This window comes from Theropithecus gelada, chromosome 4, assembly GCF_003255815.1.
Source record: "Theropithecus gelada isolate Dixy chromosome 4, Tgel_1.0, whole genome shotgun sequence".
In the NCBI taxonomy this organism is placed as follows: domain Eukaryota; kingdom Metazoa; phylum Chordata; class Mammalia; order Primates; family Cercopithecidae; genus Theropithecus; species Theropithecus gelada.
The window spans coordinates 8,430,635-8,449,964 of NC_037671.1; the positions used below are offsets into that span (position 1 = coordinate 8,430,635).

Below are 19,330 nucleotides of genomic sequence, written 5' to 3' on the forward strand. Positions count from 1 at the left end.
ACAGATTATCTGTGAGGAAGTAGCACTGACTGACAGCAGACTCGTCACCATTACTAATAGGCAGCAGGGAAATTGTCAGAGTGCTTAGGGAAGACAAACATGAAGCTAGAATTTTGTGTCCTACCAAATTATTAAAGTGTGAGGAGTTTCAGACATGTAAATACTGAGAGAGTTTGCCTCCTGTGGACTTGCACTGCCAAAAAAACTGTCGAAGGATACTTATCTGAGAGAGCAGAAGTGAAAAAGAAGGAAGGGTGTTAGGACTAGGAAAGGCCTAAGATTTTACCTCAGGTTGGGTTTTTTTGGGTTTTTTTGTTTTTTTTTTTTTACCTCAGTGCAGGTTAACAAGGTACCACTGCACTTTCATAGATGCAGGCAGAAAGACAAGAGACTCCTGCCTCCAAGGACTTTGTTACTCAGCGCAGAGGCAGCGTGAGTCCTCTTAGCATTGGCTCTTCTAGTTTCCCAGTTCAATAGCGGGGAGGTGGAGCAGCTCCCCATGCTGTGCACACACGGGGCTGGGGCACAGCTGAAAAGCCTCAAGCTTGGGCTCCTTCCAGTATTTCATTTGTCCGTTTACATGTGTTTGTTTTTATCGCAGTCTTTTAAAGGGGCTGCTAGTAAACCTGCCCAATCTTTGTCCCTGAGGAAGACATTATGTTTATCATTCCGGTGAGGGAACAACCTACTTTCTGCTCCAGAGGGAGAGACTCACCGTCTTCCAGTGCTGTTTGGTGTACAAGCCACCCCGAGTTTTACGAAAACTCCGTAGAGCACTGTCCTCCAACAAAGAGGTGGAATACAAGAAAAACATATGGAATTTTAAAATACTTTTAACTTAAAATTAGCTGTTGAGTTTATTGTTTTACCTGTGATTTCGTTTAGAAGATGAAACTCTAGGTAAGAATAACCAGGAAGACGGACTGCTAGGGAAAATGAAGCTTCCTGTCTTTTTTAGGAGTTGAATGGAGACACTAAATAACTTTGTGCTTGGAACAATCTATTAAAGGAATATATAAATATATATATATATATAATATAAATATAAATATTATATATACATATATTTCTTAAAGAAGAGAAATCCAATTTACTGTTTACACCAGAGGGAAAAATGTTAGAATATTTTGAAAATCAAGCATCTACTAGGAGGCAGAAAAGGAGAAAATTTATGAAAAGAGGAAGACTGGTTAGCAGAAAACACAAATGAAGATGGTAGAAATAAAATATATTGGTTATCACAGTGAATATAGATTAAAGTGACCTGTTAAAAATCTGAAGCCACTCAGTCATCGTGACCTTGTTCCAACATCTCAAGCAGGAAGGACGGGTTGAAAAGCTGTCCCCACTGAGGTCTGATGTTTTAGTCTCCGCAGAATTGCCACAACATGTCATTGGTGAAACTGAGCTCATGCCCACTCCTCGCCTGGCCAATGGTGTAAATAACCATCACTGGTTTATGCTAGTCTCGATTAACAAGTCATGACTTTCATTTCCTGGGACTGAGGAGGGACCTTTCCGAGAGATCAAGTGGGAGATATTATTATCTTCTTGATAGATCAAGAAAATCAAGCAGATAAAAGAAAGGATATAGAAGATTGGAATAATACAATAAAGAAGTGTGACCACACCAGAATGAGAGGTAATAAACTTTTCAGGCACCCCGAGAACATTGATTATATTGCTACTTTCTACTTGGGCATGGAATTTTTTTTCTTTTTAGTTTGCAAAAATATATGAATTTTGTGACTTTTAATGAATATCTTTTTATTGTGAATATCAAGTGTAATTGCATTGATGTCAGAAAAGTTAGTATTACTCATTATTGGAACTTTGTTGTAACTTGCTTTTTAACCTCAAATATAAGGATATTGTTTCAAGCCCGTTGGAAGTAGCTGCAGTGCAATAAATGTAAGGGTAAGAAGAGAGTGTTATAGGAGTGTTTAGCATCAGTTTGCACATGTCCAAGTCGTATGCCTGGTAGGAAAACTTTAAATTTGGGATCACACATTTTTGCCTATGCCATTTCTATTCATTAGGTACATAGCTATTTCTTGTTTACTGCCTTGGTTAGACCTGTGAGGAGACAGAGCACTGCTAATGGTGGGTACCTAGTTATCAGTTTAAGTTTTCTGTTTTGAGTGAAATATCCATTTGATCAGAGTTTCCAAGTTCATTATTATTAAATCATTCAAAATATTCACCTATGACTTTTAAAGTCTCTGCTGTATCTGTAGTGGTTTTTTTTGAGAATTAAATCATTTATTGATTACACATGATAATGAATGATACACAAACTTCATTCCCATCTATAATTTTATCTGGTACCAGATTCAATTTAGATATACTGCATAGGATGGGCCAACAATCATTTTTATAACCAGTAAATCCTTGATTTTGCTTGGGTAATCCCTTTTAATGGTGAACTTCAGGTCACAACAGTAACTATCAGTTCAACTACACCAAGGTTTCTGAAGACAATGGCTTCTCCACCCAAGCAGGTTGTATATAAACTCCAAATAGAACCTGGCATCACCCTGAAGGAATTCTAACTTCATACTCATGGGAGAAATTTACCAAGGTGGCTTCAGAGTAGACTAACTTTACACAGTACATTAAAAAAAAAAAAAAAGACATTTATTCAGCGTCACAATCGGACTATTACATTTAGCAATCAACAGCATGGGTGCCAAAAAAAAAAAAAAAAAAAATCTACATTAAAACCCTTTGTTGGAATGCTTTACGCTTTCCACAGAACAGAAACTAAAATAACCTGTTATACAGTTAGTCACAAATACAGTCCTCAATTTTTTTGCCCATACACATGAGTATTTGTCTAAAACATGTCTTCTTTGTAGCAGCTAGGCCCTGCCACTGTGCTTGCCTGAGTTCACAAATCTGTTGTAACCTGTAGCTTCCCTGACACTTCTCTGGCTCTCCTCTCCTGCTAAGCTTTGTTTTCTAATTGAAATCTTCTGCCACTGCCTTAGTTACTACTGCTACTGGAACTGCCGTAGCCACCTTGGTTTCGTGGTTTTGCAAAGTATTGGCCTCCACCACCATAGGGAGCAGAGCTTCTGCCTCCAAAGTTTCCTCCCTTCGTGGGTCCAAAATTTGAAGACTGATTGTTGTAATTGCCCAAATCATTCTGGCTTCCACCACCTCCAGAATTGCTTTCATCATTACCAAATCCATTATAGCCATCCACACTGCCACCATATCCACAACCACCATGGCTGCCACCACAGCCACCACAACCACTGAAGTTTTCTCCACCACCAAAGTTGTTATTCCTACCGAAACCACCTCCACCACCACCACCAAAGTTTCCAGAACCATTTCACCTCTTTGGCTGTAAGAAGCACTCGCCATCTCTTGCTTTGACGGGGCTTTCCTAACTTCACAGTTGTGACCATTCACAGGATGGCATTTCTGAACGACAGTCTTATCCACAGAGTCATGGTCGTCAAAGGTTACAAAGGCAAAGCCCCTTTCCTTGCCACTGCCTCAGTCAGTCATGATTTCAATGACTTCAATTTTTCCAAACTGTTCGAAATAATCTCTTAGGTGATGTTTTTCTTCTTCAGTGTCTCCTTTAATGCCACCAACAAATATGTTTTTCACGGTTAAGTGGGCAACTGGTCTTTGAGAATCTTCTCTTGAGACAGCTCTTTTTGGTTCCACAACTCTTGCATCCACCTTGTGTGGCCTTGCATTCGTGGCTGCATCCACCTCCTCCACAGTGGCATATGTGGCAAACCCAAAGCCCCTGGAGCGCTTGGTGTTGGAACCTCTCATGACCACACAGTCCGGGAGTGTTCCTCGTTGCTCAAAATGGCTCCTCGGGCTCTCATCGGTTGTTTCTAAGCTCAACCCTCCAATGAAGAGCTTCCTCCGCTGTTCGGGCTCTTTGGGAGACTCTGACTTAGACAGGACGGCAGGGAGAAGAGAGACTTTAACGATGCATCTTTGGTGTGTCCACGAGCAGAAAGTAGCAAGCTGACGAACGTGTCTCGTATCTGTAGTTTTGATGCCCTTTTCAATTCTTTAAAAAAAAAAAAAAAGAATTCTAAAGAGGACCAAAAAAAGAACACGTCAGTGCAGCCAGCTCTCTGTATATGGGGGTTTCACGTCTGTGGATTCAGCCAATCGTAGGTCCGAAATATTTTGGGGTAAAACAATTTAAAAATACAACAATAAAAAATAAAAATCTAAAAATATAGCAGCTACTTACATAACATTTGCATTGTATTAGGTATTATGAGTAATCTAGAGATGATTTAAAGTATACAAGAGGATGTGCATAGGTTATATGCAAATACTACACCATTTTGTATAAGGGACCTGTGGATTTTGGTAGCTGTGGGGGTCCTGGAACCAATCCCCCTCAGATACTGAGGGACGACTGTATGCAGTTATCTGATAAAACTAGTAAAATAGTCATCCTTCTGTTAAGAAAAGAAATAGGAAAACACAAATAATATTGTATGTAATTGAAGGTCCCTTTGGATTCTAAAATTCCACAATTCTGTGGTTGTGGGTTATGGAATTCCTACTAGGTGGCTTTGCCTGTCCATCTTCAGCCTCTTTGCCGTTCCACCTGGTTACTAAACGCTAGGACAATCCAGGGATGGAGGCAAGGCTCTATGTCTCACCCACATGGTATGTCCATTAGCTCATGCAGTTAGACGAGAAAACACAGCTGAATGCATTGACTGTAATGTAGTCATTGCTCACAGCAGGCGCTCTGTAACATGCTCCTCTAGCCTCTAGAATACCTACAATGTAACAGGGACTATGCACAATAGATTCCAGAGGTGGAAACAGAGATGCACACCCCACCCTCAAAAATGGCAACCTCTTAGGAAGACAGCCGTGAAATAAGTAAGTACACAAACAGTGAGGATGAAAAGTACTGAGCAAGAGAAGGATAGGGTGCAGTAACAGGGGATTGACGGTGTCTGTGAGGGTACCAAGTGAACAGGGTGGCTGAGGACCAGAAGTGAGGTAGGGAGGGTGGGAAATTGTATGTGGAGAAAGCCACTTAGTGTGTTTAAGAAACCCAGTAGGCTGGGCTGGCCCGAGCCTAGAGAACATGGGAAAGAGGTAGAAGCTTTTAGGAATTGGAGGCTTTCTTCTGGGGCAGTGGGGAGCCACCGGATGGTTTTTACCACCACTGCTGGTTAAGCACCTGAAAGAAAGCCCACATCTCAGTAGCCATGATCTGTAGTTAGCCTCTTATTTCCCAAACAAAATTCTATTTCTCCCGTTCAAAAAAGCAAAGGCCACTAGTGGATATCCTGTGTCTGATACCTATCTATTAGTGAATTAAATGCTTTCTTTTCAGTTAAACCATTAAACTTTTCATATTTTTTAACTTGAAATAGGCTTGCAATGCAATAAGCTGTCTGGGTTTTTCTTTTGAACTGCGTGGATTTTAAACTGTATTTACCACAATGTATATTTTAATAATGTCTTGGGGGATGTGCTCTGGCTGCCTGCGTTATTGTCATACTGAGTGTTGTCCAGGAATTGCTGACGTATGTTTCACTGGGACGCCTTCTCCCATTTCTCTGTCACCATGCCTCACATCAGAACTCAGTAAGTACGGTACCTCAGCTTGGATTAATTGAAGAGGAGATTCCGTGCTAATTCTTGGCAATCTCAGTCTCTTGTCTCCCTAAATTTCCATTTTCCGTGAGGAACAAGAGGGTATTGTCAAAAGGAAAAACAACCTGTGTAACCACCAAACTCCTGTCATCTATTGTTACATTAACCCATGGGTCATTTATCACAGCCTCGTGACTGTAGGAGAGAAAACAGAGTGCTTCTCAGGAGCCAGCAGATTTTGTCAACAGCACCAGGGTGCTAATTTTACCGTGTTTGTATGAAATGTGTGTTCTAAACTGATGCATTTGTTTGACAACTTTATTGGTATTTCAAGTTGAATAATCATCTATGTCTGAGCATTTAGTTCTTCAGATATTTTGCCATTTAAAAGTTTTATACTTTCTCTGATCAATGATTCACCGAAGGATTTATAGCAATGTCAGGCTTGGCATACATCAGTTTATAAATTTGCCCGGATTTAGTAGATATTCCCTTAGGATTTCATAGGTATGTAACGAAACTTTTTTTATTGCAGCAGTAACTTGTAGACCAAAACATACACACATACACACATATATCTATGTATAATTTTGATGTATATATGTGAGAGCTGTATGTTTAGTTGTTTTATATATATATATATATTTGTGTGGGGGGGAAAGCAATAAATATAGTAACTTCTAAACATATCTAATTTTAAATATCTGTCCTATATAATGGTGAACTACTGAGCTAATAAGCTGGAAAAAATGGAATAAAGTGGGGGAAATGGCTACATTTATGTTTATCACATCCTTAAAGGCATAATTTGAAAAATAATTCCCCAAGTGACTACTTATCAACCCAATCCTTTATTTTAATAATTAGAAATAATAACAAATAATGACATTACTAATTGAAATGTGAATTTTGATAAGCTCTTACTTATTTCTCTACTAACATGGCTTTCTGAAAGTATCACAAGAAGTTAATGAATTGCATGTTAATTAAATTTGAACTTTTCTCCTCTAGTATTCAAATGGAAAAAACTGAAATATAATATATTCAAATTGCTTTGTAGTAAGTTGAACATTAATGGCAATATAAATATAATATATAGTAACGTTACACATGAATGTGATAAGAATCTGTAATATTCATAATGGAATTTGCTACTTTTGAACATTGATTTATCTTTTAAGTTCATTTTGTTCTGCAAATTTAAATGCTGAAATGATGTTTTACCAGCATTTCCTAATAGCCAAGTGCAACTTTTTATGAAAAATTTAAATATTCTCGTTCAACTAACAAGTTCATGTATCTTTTCTGCTCTTGTTTTGTTAGCCTCTGAGCAAATATCCTCCTATGATAAATGATATTTCATTCTGGTTGCCCTCTGAGAATTACGCAGAGAATGATTTCTACGACTTAGTCCGAACGATTGGAGGAGACCTGGTGGAAAAGGTTGATCTCATAGACAAGTTTGAACATCCAAAGTAAGTGAAAAGCTTTCTGATTTTACTCTTGACTGTCTCCATGTGATAAATGTCATATGGAAGCATATCATAAAATTTGCTGAAACCCAGTGTATCTGGAACAGAATGTCTTCTGAATTTGTAGTGAATGTATAGCTTATCAGGAAACTCTTTGATATCAGTCCTCTCTGAAAATCTTTCCAAGATGCATTTTCCATCCTTCCTGCCTTAGTAAAGAAAATATATGAAACAGAATCTTTTAAAAGTCCTGTGGCTTTTCAGTATTGTTTGTGGAAGTGACTTCTAACCTTAGCATGTTCCAGGTGCAGAGGAAATGAGGCAGAAAGAGTGGTTTGTGGAGTAGAAGTTGTTTTGATAGACTCTCAGCAAATATTTATTAAGCATTTACCACATGCCAAGATCTATATTACGTCCTAGGAATTAAACGTGTTCCAAACAGACTTATTTCTGCCTTCTTGGAACTTACAGTCTTGTGAGAGAGGCAGACATTAAATACATGATTATGAAAGTGTGCTACTATGAAGGAAAAATGCACTGGGTGTCATCAAAAAACTAATTTCATTTGGGGAGTCAGGGCAAGCCACTTTGAGACATGGAAGCTGAGAACAGAAGGATGATGGGCGGTGAAGAAAGAAGCAGGAGCATCCCAGATAGCACATGGGAGTCCTGGGGGGCAAAGGGCACATGAGGTGCAGAAGGCAGCCAAGAACACAGCAGCTCAAGGAACAAGGGGGAGGCCATGTAAAGTGATGATTGTAGGGTAGTGATGTATTTCCAGGGCCAGGTGGGGCCAGAATCTGCAAGGTCTGAGACCTGGAATTTTACCCTAATTGTAGTGGGAAGCTATAGAAGGATAGGAGCAGAGAGATAAGGGACGTGATCTGATTTGCATTTCTGATGGGTCACCTTTAAATGGTCCCCTTTGGCTCCTAACTGTTAAAGAAGAAACAGCCACCAAATCCTGTCTAGCTCACACCTCCATTTTTGCCTTCCCCTCCTGATTGTTCCAGGTGTGTCATATCTACGTTGTCAGGGCTCCTGGACCCCATGTTCTATCCTGTGATTCAGACTCCCATCTGTTTTCTTCTTTGTCTTTTAAAGCTTTCATTCTCTACATAAAGATGTTCAGTGTTCACTGCCAATTCTTTTGTCTTACTTTCACCAATCATCTAAATGACTGAAGTACATCATCCAGAATTTTACTCAACAACTTGTGGAAACAATAGTCCCTGAGCTCTCGCATGTTTGTTTATACTTGAATAACAGTTTGGTTGGAAGTAAAATCTTGGCTTCGTCTTTCTTTTAGGGAGGATCTTGTAAGTGCTGCTCAATTGTTCTTTCAAGTTTAATTTCATGTAAAGAAATCTGATGCCATACTTGATCTTTTTGCTTTTTGTTTTAAAGGATTCCTTCTTTATCTTTCAAGTTTAATACCTTTATCAAGTTCCACCTCAGTATTGATCTATACTCCCTAGTATATATGATATATACTCCCTAGTATATATCATTGTGTTTCACAGATTGGACTCTTATTTATTTTAGGAAAATTTTCTTGAATTATATCTTTAGGGATTTGTTCTGATCCATTGTTCTGTTCTGTTTCGTTCTTCAGGGATCCAGTTATGCATAAGTAGGCTCTCCTTTGTCTGACTTCTGTACCTATTATTTTCTTTCTAATGTTTTAAAATTCTTATTTCCGCTTCATTTGGTATGCTTTCCTCATTGTTATTCTTCTTTGTCCCTTACTGTGTTTTCTTCTGTCTTTTCTCCCTTGTGTACCTTCCATCTGCAGTTACTTTGCTTTTCTCCCTGTTCTGAGTTCTGCAAGCTCACATTTCAGCTCCCCCTGATTTCTTGCCATCTTTTCTCTGAGTTATTTCTGCTTTCTGGTCTTCCTTCGTAGAGAAATTGCTTCACTACATTTAAAAAATTCATTGTAAAATATTTAGCCAGAAATTTCAAATGCCCCAATGGCAACATTTTTTTGTGACTTCTCCGTTTCTCTGCCATTGTCCTCTTTTTTCCCTCAATTCTTTTTTAATTGATCTGTCAATGGTGTGCATATGATTGCTTTTTTGCCACTCACATTTGAATACATTGGGTTTCCTGGACCAGCTATTTGCACAAGACTGGGGGGAGGTTGAGGGTTGGCATAGCAGGAAGGGGCTGGGGTAGACATTCAGCCTAGCTTGTTTTCACGCTTTCTTTTTCTCCAGTGCCAAGAAACCAACTCTTTCTTTAAACATGACTCATCTCTTTGATTTTTTTGTATAGGTCTTCCTCCCACCCCAAATCTACACTTGTTAGAAACAGAAGAATGACCTTTGCCTACCCCATTATCAACACTTGGAGATAGAGACTTTACACTTCAGATTGTAACCCTTAGCTCAAAAAAAAAAAAAAAAAACAAAAAAAAAAACCCATGTTTTTGCTGGAGTTTTCTGAGATGTGCCACTCTGTGTATTTCATCTCTTCACTTCCTCTCATTTGGCTTCTACTTGATTTCAGCTGCTGTTGGCAACCTTTAAATATATTTTGGAGCTTGCAGATGATATCTGTCTCCTAACTTTACAGAAAATAGAATGTATGGGGTAGTCTGGATCCCTGATGCTGTGGAGTGCCAATTCAGCCCTGGACTTTTATGTGAGAAAGAAATTTCCAGGAGTTTCCATGTTGATACTGGAAGTCTAGTTATTTACATTTGAAGAGAAGGAAAAATATTGGAACACGACTGATTGCTAAGTACTAATTGATATGCCAAAAGCATGTGACTTGTAATTTTTTCCCCATTCTTTTTTAGTACAAGTTGAGTATCCCTTATCCAAAAAATACTTGGGGCCAGAAGTGTTTCAGAGTTTGGATCTTCTCAGATGTTGGAATATTTGCCTATATGTAATGAGATATCTTGGGGATGGGACCCAGGTCTAAACACAAAGTTTCTTTCATATATACCTTATACATGTATCCTGAAAAGTAATTTTATACAATATTTTTAATAATTTTGTGCATGAAATAAAGTTTATGTATATTGAATAATCAGAAAGCTTCAGATTTTGGAGCAGTTTGGAATTTGGATCTTCAGATTAGAGATGCTCAACCTACAGAAAACTCTGGAATCAGGGATTTGGAATTCATTCTTAATTTTTGAGCTCACAGCCTCTTGCTTTCTGATATGGCTGTAGCTTCACCCTTGCCAGCGTCAAAAGTGAGATGAGTGACCTTTTCGCTTGGAGATTTTCAGAACCTACAAGGTTATAGAGAGATGCTAAAAACCTAGGAAGCTGAGAGAAATTTCTGTTGTGCTGGATGTGGGCGTAGATGTTGCTTGAGGAGGGGGTAAACATTGAATTTGTTTGATAATTTGGTAGTGTTCAAGGGGAATGCTGAATGGGCATGCTAACTGGAGAGATTGCAGTGGGAGTGGGGTAGTGTCAGGGTCCTGTGGACCCAGGGACAGATCAGGCAGGCAGACACCCCATGAAAAACAAAGTCACTGAAAAAACATGAATATTTTTCTAAACAAAATAGAGTATTAGAAATACTCTTTGAATGCAGGTATACACACACAACCCCATACTGACTGCTAAAAGGTGAACTTTTTCAGTTCCTTCTGAAGGAGACAGTACTGTTGATTAGAAGTTTAAAAAATTCCTCATTGGCACTGATCTTACAATATCTTAAATACATATTGTACAGATATTTAAAGACTATTTTTTTGGAGCTATGCCAAAGGGCATGGCTGCCAAGGGCATGTGACCCTCTTAATAAGGGGCTTGGTGATTGGAGTAAGGTTCCTATGGCAGATGTTACTAATTATCTCTCAATATCCAACTCCCCCCGTCCTTCCGCCTGGTACCATTTTTGTAATAACAAAAACCTGATTTTTTAGCTCAGCAATTTTGCACCCAACTAGAAGTCTATACTTCTAAATTTGACCAATGATTTGTAAGTAGACATGGCTAGTGGTATTTCCAGAAGTTTCTTTAAAAGTTGAACTGAGGGTATTCTTTTTTCTTCCTGCTACTTCATTGTGAATGTGATAGCTAGTATTCTGGCAGCCATTTTGGGCCATGGTGCGGCCTTGGCAATGGAGACTGTATGGAGTGGAGCAACAACATAGAAGAAATAGCTTGGGGCTTGAATCTGTGTCACTTCAGCCCTGGACGTTTAGCTGAGAGAGAAATACCTTGTTTAGGCCACTTGTTTTTTAGATCTCATTATTGACAGCCAAAGCGAAACCTAGCTATTATAGTACTGGAAAATATACCTGAGAAAAAGGACACATTATTTAGTAATGATGGCTTACTGTGCAGTGATCCTCAATAAGTATCTAGGGCAAGGGTTGACCAGATTGTGAATATTTTTGACTTTGTGGGTCATAAGATTTCTCTCATAACTACTCAAGTCTGCAACTGCAAAAGCAGTCACAGATAAAATATGAACAAACGAGCCTAGTTGCGTTCCAATGAAGCTTTGACTACAGTATCAGACAGTGGAGTGTGAATTTGGCCCATGGGCTATAGGTTGCTAACCCTTGATTTGGGGGAGGGGGATACTTGAAGTTTAAGACTCTGACTCTCAAATTCCAAAACCCTCTACTAGGAGATCATCCTTCCTTGAGCACCCTTTTCCCCCCCTCCCCATCTCCCCACCGAGTCCCTGACTACTTAGGTGATACAAAGTGAATGGTCTCCTGACTTTGAACTTTGACCTCAAGATTTATTTTATTCTCTAAACACATAAATGAAATATAGCCAGATAGTGCAAAAGAGCTTCGACCCTTTCTTTGCCTAATATCAAAGCATGCTTACGTGTGAGATGTGATAGGACTGAGTGAAAGACAAAGTCATTGAACACATTGCATGTTATTTTCTGAACAAAAACAGATCCCGAGATGTCTCAGGGAGACATAAACTGCCGAAGAAGAGCCTAATTTCATATTAGACAAATGGAGAAATTTTTTCTTGATTACAAATAACAGCTTGTGCCCTGAAGGAGGATAGATGTTCAGGTTAGAAAAAAAAGGCATTTTGTTCCAGCCAGTCGTTTAGAACCTTCTCCCAGAGGATCTTTTCCACTTAATCTATGGGCCACTTAATGTGCAGAAGAGTTCTTATAGTTCTAAAATTTAATGTAACAAAAAATAGAATGGTGATTACCTGTAGGGAAGGGAACCAGGTTGCCATGTCCTTTGACTTCTTTGGAATATTGTACTATACGATGCACTGACTAAATGGGTAACTTGAGAAGGCAGTCATGTATGTCAGCATATGAACTTGGTATCCCCTCCAACACATTTGTAATAGGAATACATTGATCATCTTCAGTCTCCAAGGTCGTGCACCTTAAGGAATTATGGTGTTGTTTTTTGTTTTATTCTGTAACACCAGTTGCTCAGAATATTTCTTAGCGAAATGGGGTACAAGGAAGAGTGAAGAGTAGCCCAGGGGAACTTAGCCATTGCCTTTAGCTGCCAACACTTCATTTGGAGATGCCAGCTGATTATTTATGAACTGTGGAGATGGACTGTAAAATTAAGTAGACCTTAACAGGTCAGATTTGGTCTGAGTTTCAGACAGACCTTTTGGAGAGTTAGAATTGGGAAGTAAAATTTTTTTTCACTACCATCCCCCTCCTTTGACTGCAAGGAGGGATTTGGTGGTGAAAAATGCCCCAGGCACCTGCAGCAAGGGCAGGCTTGAAAAGGTGGATTCACTGATGCCCCAACCCGATTCTGCTCATAGACTCACTCCTTGTTCCTGGGGCTGCTGCTGGCCTGCCACTTCCTGCTTACAGTTAAAAAAAAAAAAAAATGGGCTTCCTGAGTCTGTGCACTGTCAGTCAGAGCAGGGATGCTAGAAGTGAGCTCCCTCAACCCCAGGTCACTAAAGGGGCCTCTCAGTTCTCTTCATCCCTACTTGAACTTCCTCATGGTTCTATTCCCTTTGGTGATCGATCACTTGCCTTTTTTTATAATTTGGCTTAAGTGAGTAGACTAGAACACTTGTGACCATATCTGACAGAATTCTCAAGAGGGTCTTCACCATGAGAGACACCTTCTCGGTGTGGCTGGCCTGGCTTCCCTGTGTGCATGAGTCATGCATGTTGACCTGGTCCAAGCTCTTCTTTCTGCAGTACTGGAGCAGCATTCGATGAGGCAGTTCAAGTGCATTCTCCTTCCAGTCTCCCTCTCTTCGTTCTTGTTTCCATGTGTTCATTCATTTTCACTTTGTCAAATTACACCCAATAAAAATGCCAATGCATAAAAATTTGAAAATAGGAAAGATGAGATTCACCCATCATCTCAACACCCTAACACACCAACTCTTACACTTTTGCATTTTCCCAATCCTGACTGTTTTCCATATGTGTGCATCAGATGAGTTTTCAACCCTTACATAAAGAAGTTAGTATATGCTTTGCATTGTCATCCCTTGGTCTTGGGGAAGGTTTTTTTAACCTCATACTACTACTATTTTGGACCCAGTAACTCTTTGTCCTGTGTGTTATAAGATGTTTAGCAGAACCCCTGTCCTCTACTCACTAGATACCAGTAACAGCCTTCCTACGGTGCACGCACACGTACACACACACACACACACACACAAACACAAACACACACGACAGTCAAAAATGTCTCCATTGCCCCCTTGATAGGCAAAATTGCCCCCAGTTTGAGAACCACTGGGATTTTCTTTAATGGAGAATGTCTTATGCTTCGTATAAAAAAAAGTTTCATAAAATTGTGCTTCATTTTATGTTACAAACAGTGGGGAGAAGGGATAGAACACATCACAGGAGGAGGTGTTCTAGTAGGGGCTGTAGTGGTCCCAAGGAACAGAGAGACCCACTTGTTCAAAGCTAGGACAAGCTGGACAAATTAACCAGGCTTTGGAAAGAGCAGGAACTGAGGCAGATGAAAGGTCTGACCTTCACTCCTTCCGTGGTGTCACTACTTCCCTATTCCGTTCCATTTTCTCACACTCATTCTGTCTCTCCCCACTTTCCCACTGTGTCATTTCTGCTCTTTTTTGTCTTATACAGAGTTCAGAATACCCCACCAGGGCCCTGAGCCCACATGACCTTCACTGTCCAGCAATCAGCACCAACTCAAAGTCCCTTGCCTTATTCTGATGGTCACAACAAAGGGACCTGATTAGCCCAACTCAACTTTTCCTGCCAGATCAGAGGCAGCTGGTAGATGGGCTCCACTTGAGTCAGATGCCTGCCCAGGGTCTAGTTAGCCACGTGGGTCAGGTAAACAGGCCTCCGGCCTTCTCCTACCTGTCAGTAGGTTTACTGTTGTTACACATCCTTCTTTATTTTCTCTTTCACCTGAACTACATAGCTTCTGATTTAGGCACTACCACTTCTAGACTTCCTTAAACTTCATGCAAAGAGACATGCCATAAATAAATTTGCCAAGTGATTCTTGAGTTCCTGTGCTATGGAAAACATTGGGCTAATTGCCGTGTGGTCATAAGGGTAGGGAGGCAAGATTCTGAGGTTTTTGTTTGCTTGTTTTTGTTTGATTTTTGAGACAGGACTTTGCTCTGTTGGCCAGGCTGGAGTGCAACTCCCAGGCTCAAGTGATCCTCCTACCTCAGTCTCCCAAGTAGCTAGGACTACAGGCGTGGGCCACCATACTTGGCTAATTTTTTTTTTTTTTTTTTTTGTAGAGATGGAGGTCTTGCTCACAACTCTAGTTAATGTGTGTAAACTACCTGTCATAGAAACTCAGCTTCCGTAAACTGTTGCCAGGATAGACCCACTTATGGTGAGTCCCTTAGGACAAAGGGGATTTATTTGAGGATACACCTGAATCAAAACTGGAAAGCTCTTCAGAACTGAGGGAAGGTCTAAGGGCCAGAGACCCTCAGCCTCTGGGTGCTTCTGGCTCTGTTTCTGTCCTTCCTTCTGCTGGCCAGTCTGTATCTTCTACTTCCCCACCATACACACATTAACATCTCTTCTCTTTCTACATTACCTGCAGTCTTTTCTAGCCAATCTGCTTCATTATCCAGCGCAAATTCTGGAATGAAATAGCCTGACTGACTGAGCTAAACACCATCACGCCTTTCGGGCAGATCCCCTTGCATCAGGCTGCCTCCTGAGGTGCTGGGCCATCTGCACATGGACTACCGTTGGGTTAAGAATCCATTGTCAATCTCATTAGGGGCCACTTATGAAACAGCCCAACCTTACTCACCAGAGCAGGAAGCCATTGGCAGAGCAATTTCAACCTAGAGGGCTCATCAGATTTTTTACACCGCCTTCCTCTTTCCCCCATCCGCCACCAGTCAGCTCCATGTGTAGAACTCTGTGTAACTGCACCTCATTGTTGGCTCATTCTTAGCTTTTATTCTCTATTTGCATTTAAACTTTTCTAGGCTATTCCACATGATGGAAACTCCTTAGAGGCCTGTGGCATAGTAGCTGCTATGGTTTGAATGTTTGTGTTCCTCCAAAATTCATGTCGAAAAGTAATCTCTATTGTGGTAGTATTAAGAGGCAAGGCCTTTGGGAAATCATTAAGTCATGAGAGCTCTGCCCTCATGAATGGGGTTCGTGCCCTCATAGAAGAGGCTTCAGAGAGCTGCCTGCTCCTTCCATCTCTTCCACCATGGGGAGGACACAGTGTTCGTCTCTTTTGTCCTTTGTCCCTCCGCCATGTGAGGACAAATAAGAGGAGCCATCTATGAAGTGGAGAGAGACAGCCTTCACCAGACACCAAATCTGTTGGCACCTTGATCTTGGACTTCCCAGCCTCTAGAACGGTGAGAAATGCATTTCTATTGTGTATTAATTACTCAGTCTAAGCTGTTTTGTATAGTGGCAGGAACAGATTAAGACAATAGCTCATTTTCATCTTCCTGCAATGTTTATATCAGTGGAGGGAGACTTACTACATAATGCTTGGTGGATGGTTAACTAGTCCTTCTTCCTTCCTTAGAGGAACTGTTATTAAATGACTGGAAATAGTTTATGACATGAGAAGTAGAGTCAATGTAGTTTAGTGGAAGGGCTCAGAATTTAGAATTGGAAGGCATGGGTGAGTCCTGACTTTTTACATCTTAGATGTGTGATGTTGGGACTTTCTGAGCCTTAGTTTCCTCATCTACCACCAGGAGTAATATCATCCATAAATGGTAGTTATGAAAACTAGATGACACTATATATGTGAAATGCTTTGAAAATTACAGAGAGTTCCAAAACACGAGTTAGCTGGTAGAGTAAAAAACCAGTAAGTGTCATAGTCAATCTAACTTGTACTTTAAAATGAAGAATAACCTCCTCAGTACAACTAGGAGCCTTGGACTTGGCAGCCAAATGCATATAACTGGGAAGTTGTGATAATGAAGGGAAACAGAATGAGACTTTGCATAAAGCTGTCATTCAGAAATGATGCATGTTATTCCTGCAATTTAAGGAGGAAATTTTTAATTAAAAAAATACTTTGTAGGCCGGGCATGGTGGCTCATGCATGTAATCTCAGCACTTTTGGAGGCCGAGGCAGGTGAATCACAAGGTCATAAGTTCGAGACCAGCCTGACCAATGCAGTGAAACCAATGCAGTGAAACCCCGTCTCAGTGAAAAATACAAAAATTAGCTGGATGTGGTGGCGTGTACCTGTAATCCCAACTACTCAGGAGGCTGAGGCAGGACAATTGCTTGAAGCCAGGAGGTGAAGGTTGCAGTGAGCCGAGATCACACCACTGCACTCCAGCCTGGGTGACAGAGCGAGACCGTGTCTCAAAAAAAAAAAAGACTTTGTAAAGTGACATCGATGCTGGTCAGCAGAGTTATATAGCCAGTCTTGGTGTTCTCTGGGTCCTGTGTTGGGAAAATGCTGTGGACAGTGGCAGATGAGATGACATTTCTGGTTTGCAAATCACATCCTGGTCTTATTCCTCTGGACAGAGCCAAATAAGTGCAGTTATCTGAACTTAAAGATAGGCCAGCACTGAAGAGCCAATGACAGCTAATCTTGAGAGAGGCGTGGGTGCAGGGAGCTTGTCAGAAGTTATGTCCCCTTGAAACTGACAGCATGCAGTACCAAGGAGATGGCCAGATGCTGCCAGGCCTCTTTAAAACTCTCCTGGCTGCTCCCTTTTCTTTCCCGTTTTTATTGTAATGCTGGTGATGTGGGTATAAGAACTTTTGTTGTCGTGGTTCAGACAGCCGAGAAAGCAATTCTCAAGAACTATTTTTAGCCTGGATATCTGCTTTCCCCTTCTTCCTTTCTCTTTCCTCCTTCCCCAAGCTTTCTTTTAATAGCTTAGGATGGGTGCATCTCATTCCCATCACATAGCAGCCCTGTTTGACGCCAGCATTAGACGAATTAAATCACAGTTAGTTCAGTCCCCAAACACCTTGCTCCTCCTTGTTGCCCTGCACATCACCATTTGCCTGAAGATTCTTCGGGATTCCCTTCAGTGCTGTCCTGGCAGGGACCCAGGAGTAGCGTCTCTGCAGAGAGAAGGGCAGAGGCAGAGAGACCGCTCAGCAGTGGCTAGGTAGGGAGCGAAGCCAGGCGCTGAAGGAGCTGTGTCTTCAGTGATCTGCGGTAATGCACACCTTTATGAAATCCTTTGTAACTTTCACTTAGCGGTTTTCAGCGAGTCTCTGGCTATTGTCTTCCCTTGGCATCCCGGGCACCTTTTTGTAGTGTGGTGATGGGACGCTCTCTTTCCAAGATGAGGGATGAGAGCAACTCACATCCTTTGATGTTCCCTGTCCCACCCCCTTATGATTAGATTCAAGCAAGTTAAATGCACACCGAGAGCAACCTGCGACATGATATAAGTTACAGAATTGCTGGCAGAAACGGCGTAGGGTGGGGCACCTCCCCGCCATTTTAGGCAGTTATGAGTGAGACTCTGAATTGTTCGAGATCTTTAAACTTGTTGCCTCCGTTCACAACATCACTTCCTTCTGGCTACCACCCAAATTCGATGTCCGGAGCCAGCATGGGAGTCTGCCCCTCATCCCCGCCCAACTCACTGTCCATCCACCTGTGTCAGTCTCGGAGTTCTTCTCATCCCACACATGGCTCAGCCTTGAATGCACCGTAGCTCCCACAGTTAATGATATTGTCTTGAAAATGAAGAGATTTGTGAATTTGGATACATCCTGGCCCCTTCAGAGGGACCATTATCTTAATTGTAGATCCTGAGGCTACGTCTCTAAAGACAAGCCTGTGATTTGTGAGATAGTCTCGAGGATATGCAGGTGATACCTGTTGGAGTCACGCTTCACCAGTTCACATTTCTGAGCAGCGCAGACGGGTCTGGCAGACTTGGGCCTCACGTTGCTGGTCTTCTCCAGAGCAAGAAACAAGCTGGGCTCCAGGATAACACAAGCAGGGCCACGACTGACACGGGGGTGCAGGCTGAGGCAGCTCCCATGTCTCTTGTGCTAATTCTTTTCTTTAATTTGCTCATAACTGAGGCTCAAGTAGCAGCCAGGAGGGTGAACCAAAGAAGGCAAGGGGCCAGCACAGACAGGGATGCATGGTCAGCTCCTAGGGGAGGGACTGATGACGTGCACAGATGTCTGCCAGTGGTCCTAATGGCACCCGAGATCCTGGGTGTCTGTCTTAGGAGGGATGTTTGGTAGAGAGACAAGTGGCCAGTGGACACTGCACATGTGTGGCGGGGCAGACAAGTGGTCACAGAGAAATAAGGCTTAGGGGGACAGCAATCCAGTCACTGGCAGAGTGGAGTCCTAGGTAAGGCACAATTATAGAGGAATGGGGAGATCACTCCCTGGGCTGTGGGACCCTGCTGTTACAGCAGGATCATCAGCAAGGCTGCCTGCCTGCCCTGATGGTGAGCCACTGGCCAGGCTCCAGATGGTCTCTCCTGAGAGGTAGGACTGGGCTTGGAATCACAACAAGGCTGAATCTCAGATGCGCAGGTGGTGGGGATAGTTAAGTTAGAAACATCCAGGCATCGAGCAGGTCTTTACAGGGGCTTCAACTGGTTTTTTGTTTTGTTTAATAGCGTACAGCTTCATAGTAATCTACATATTCATGTATAGTTTAGAGCCAGGGAAGGTGTTACCATGATTGGAATTTAATTGGGTGTCTAGTAAGAAAAAAGCAAGGCAGAATGTTCCATGACATTCACAGGAAGAAGATAACGCCCGAAGGAAGCCTAGTACAAATAAGGGAATCCCTGCTTTCTAGTGGGAACTACCTCAAGGAAAAGGCACTAACCAGACACTTAGTAAATGAGTTCTC

The 19,330-nt window shown here is 41.5% G+C and overlaps 1 protein-coding gene across 3 annotated transcripts in view; it reads left to right on the forward strand.

Moving 5' to 3' along the window:
• FARS2 (phenylalanyl-tRNA synthetase 2, mitochondrial) overlaps positions 1-19,330 on the forward strand; it is a 521,140-nt gene that overhangs the window by 361,261 nt on the left and 140,549 nt on the right. For all 3 annotated transcript variants that reach the window (XM_025382275.1, XM_025382276.1, XM_025382274.1), the window contains one exon: positions 6,934-7,085. In XM_025382275.1, the coding sequence (XP_025238060.1) occupies positions 6,934-7,085 (152 nt within the window). The remainder of the gene's footprint in view (positions 1-6,933; positions 7,086-19,330) is intronic.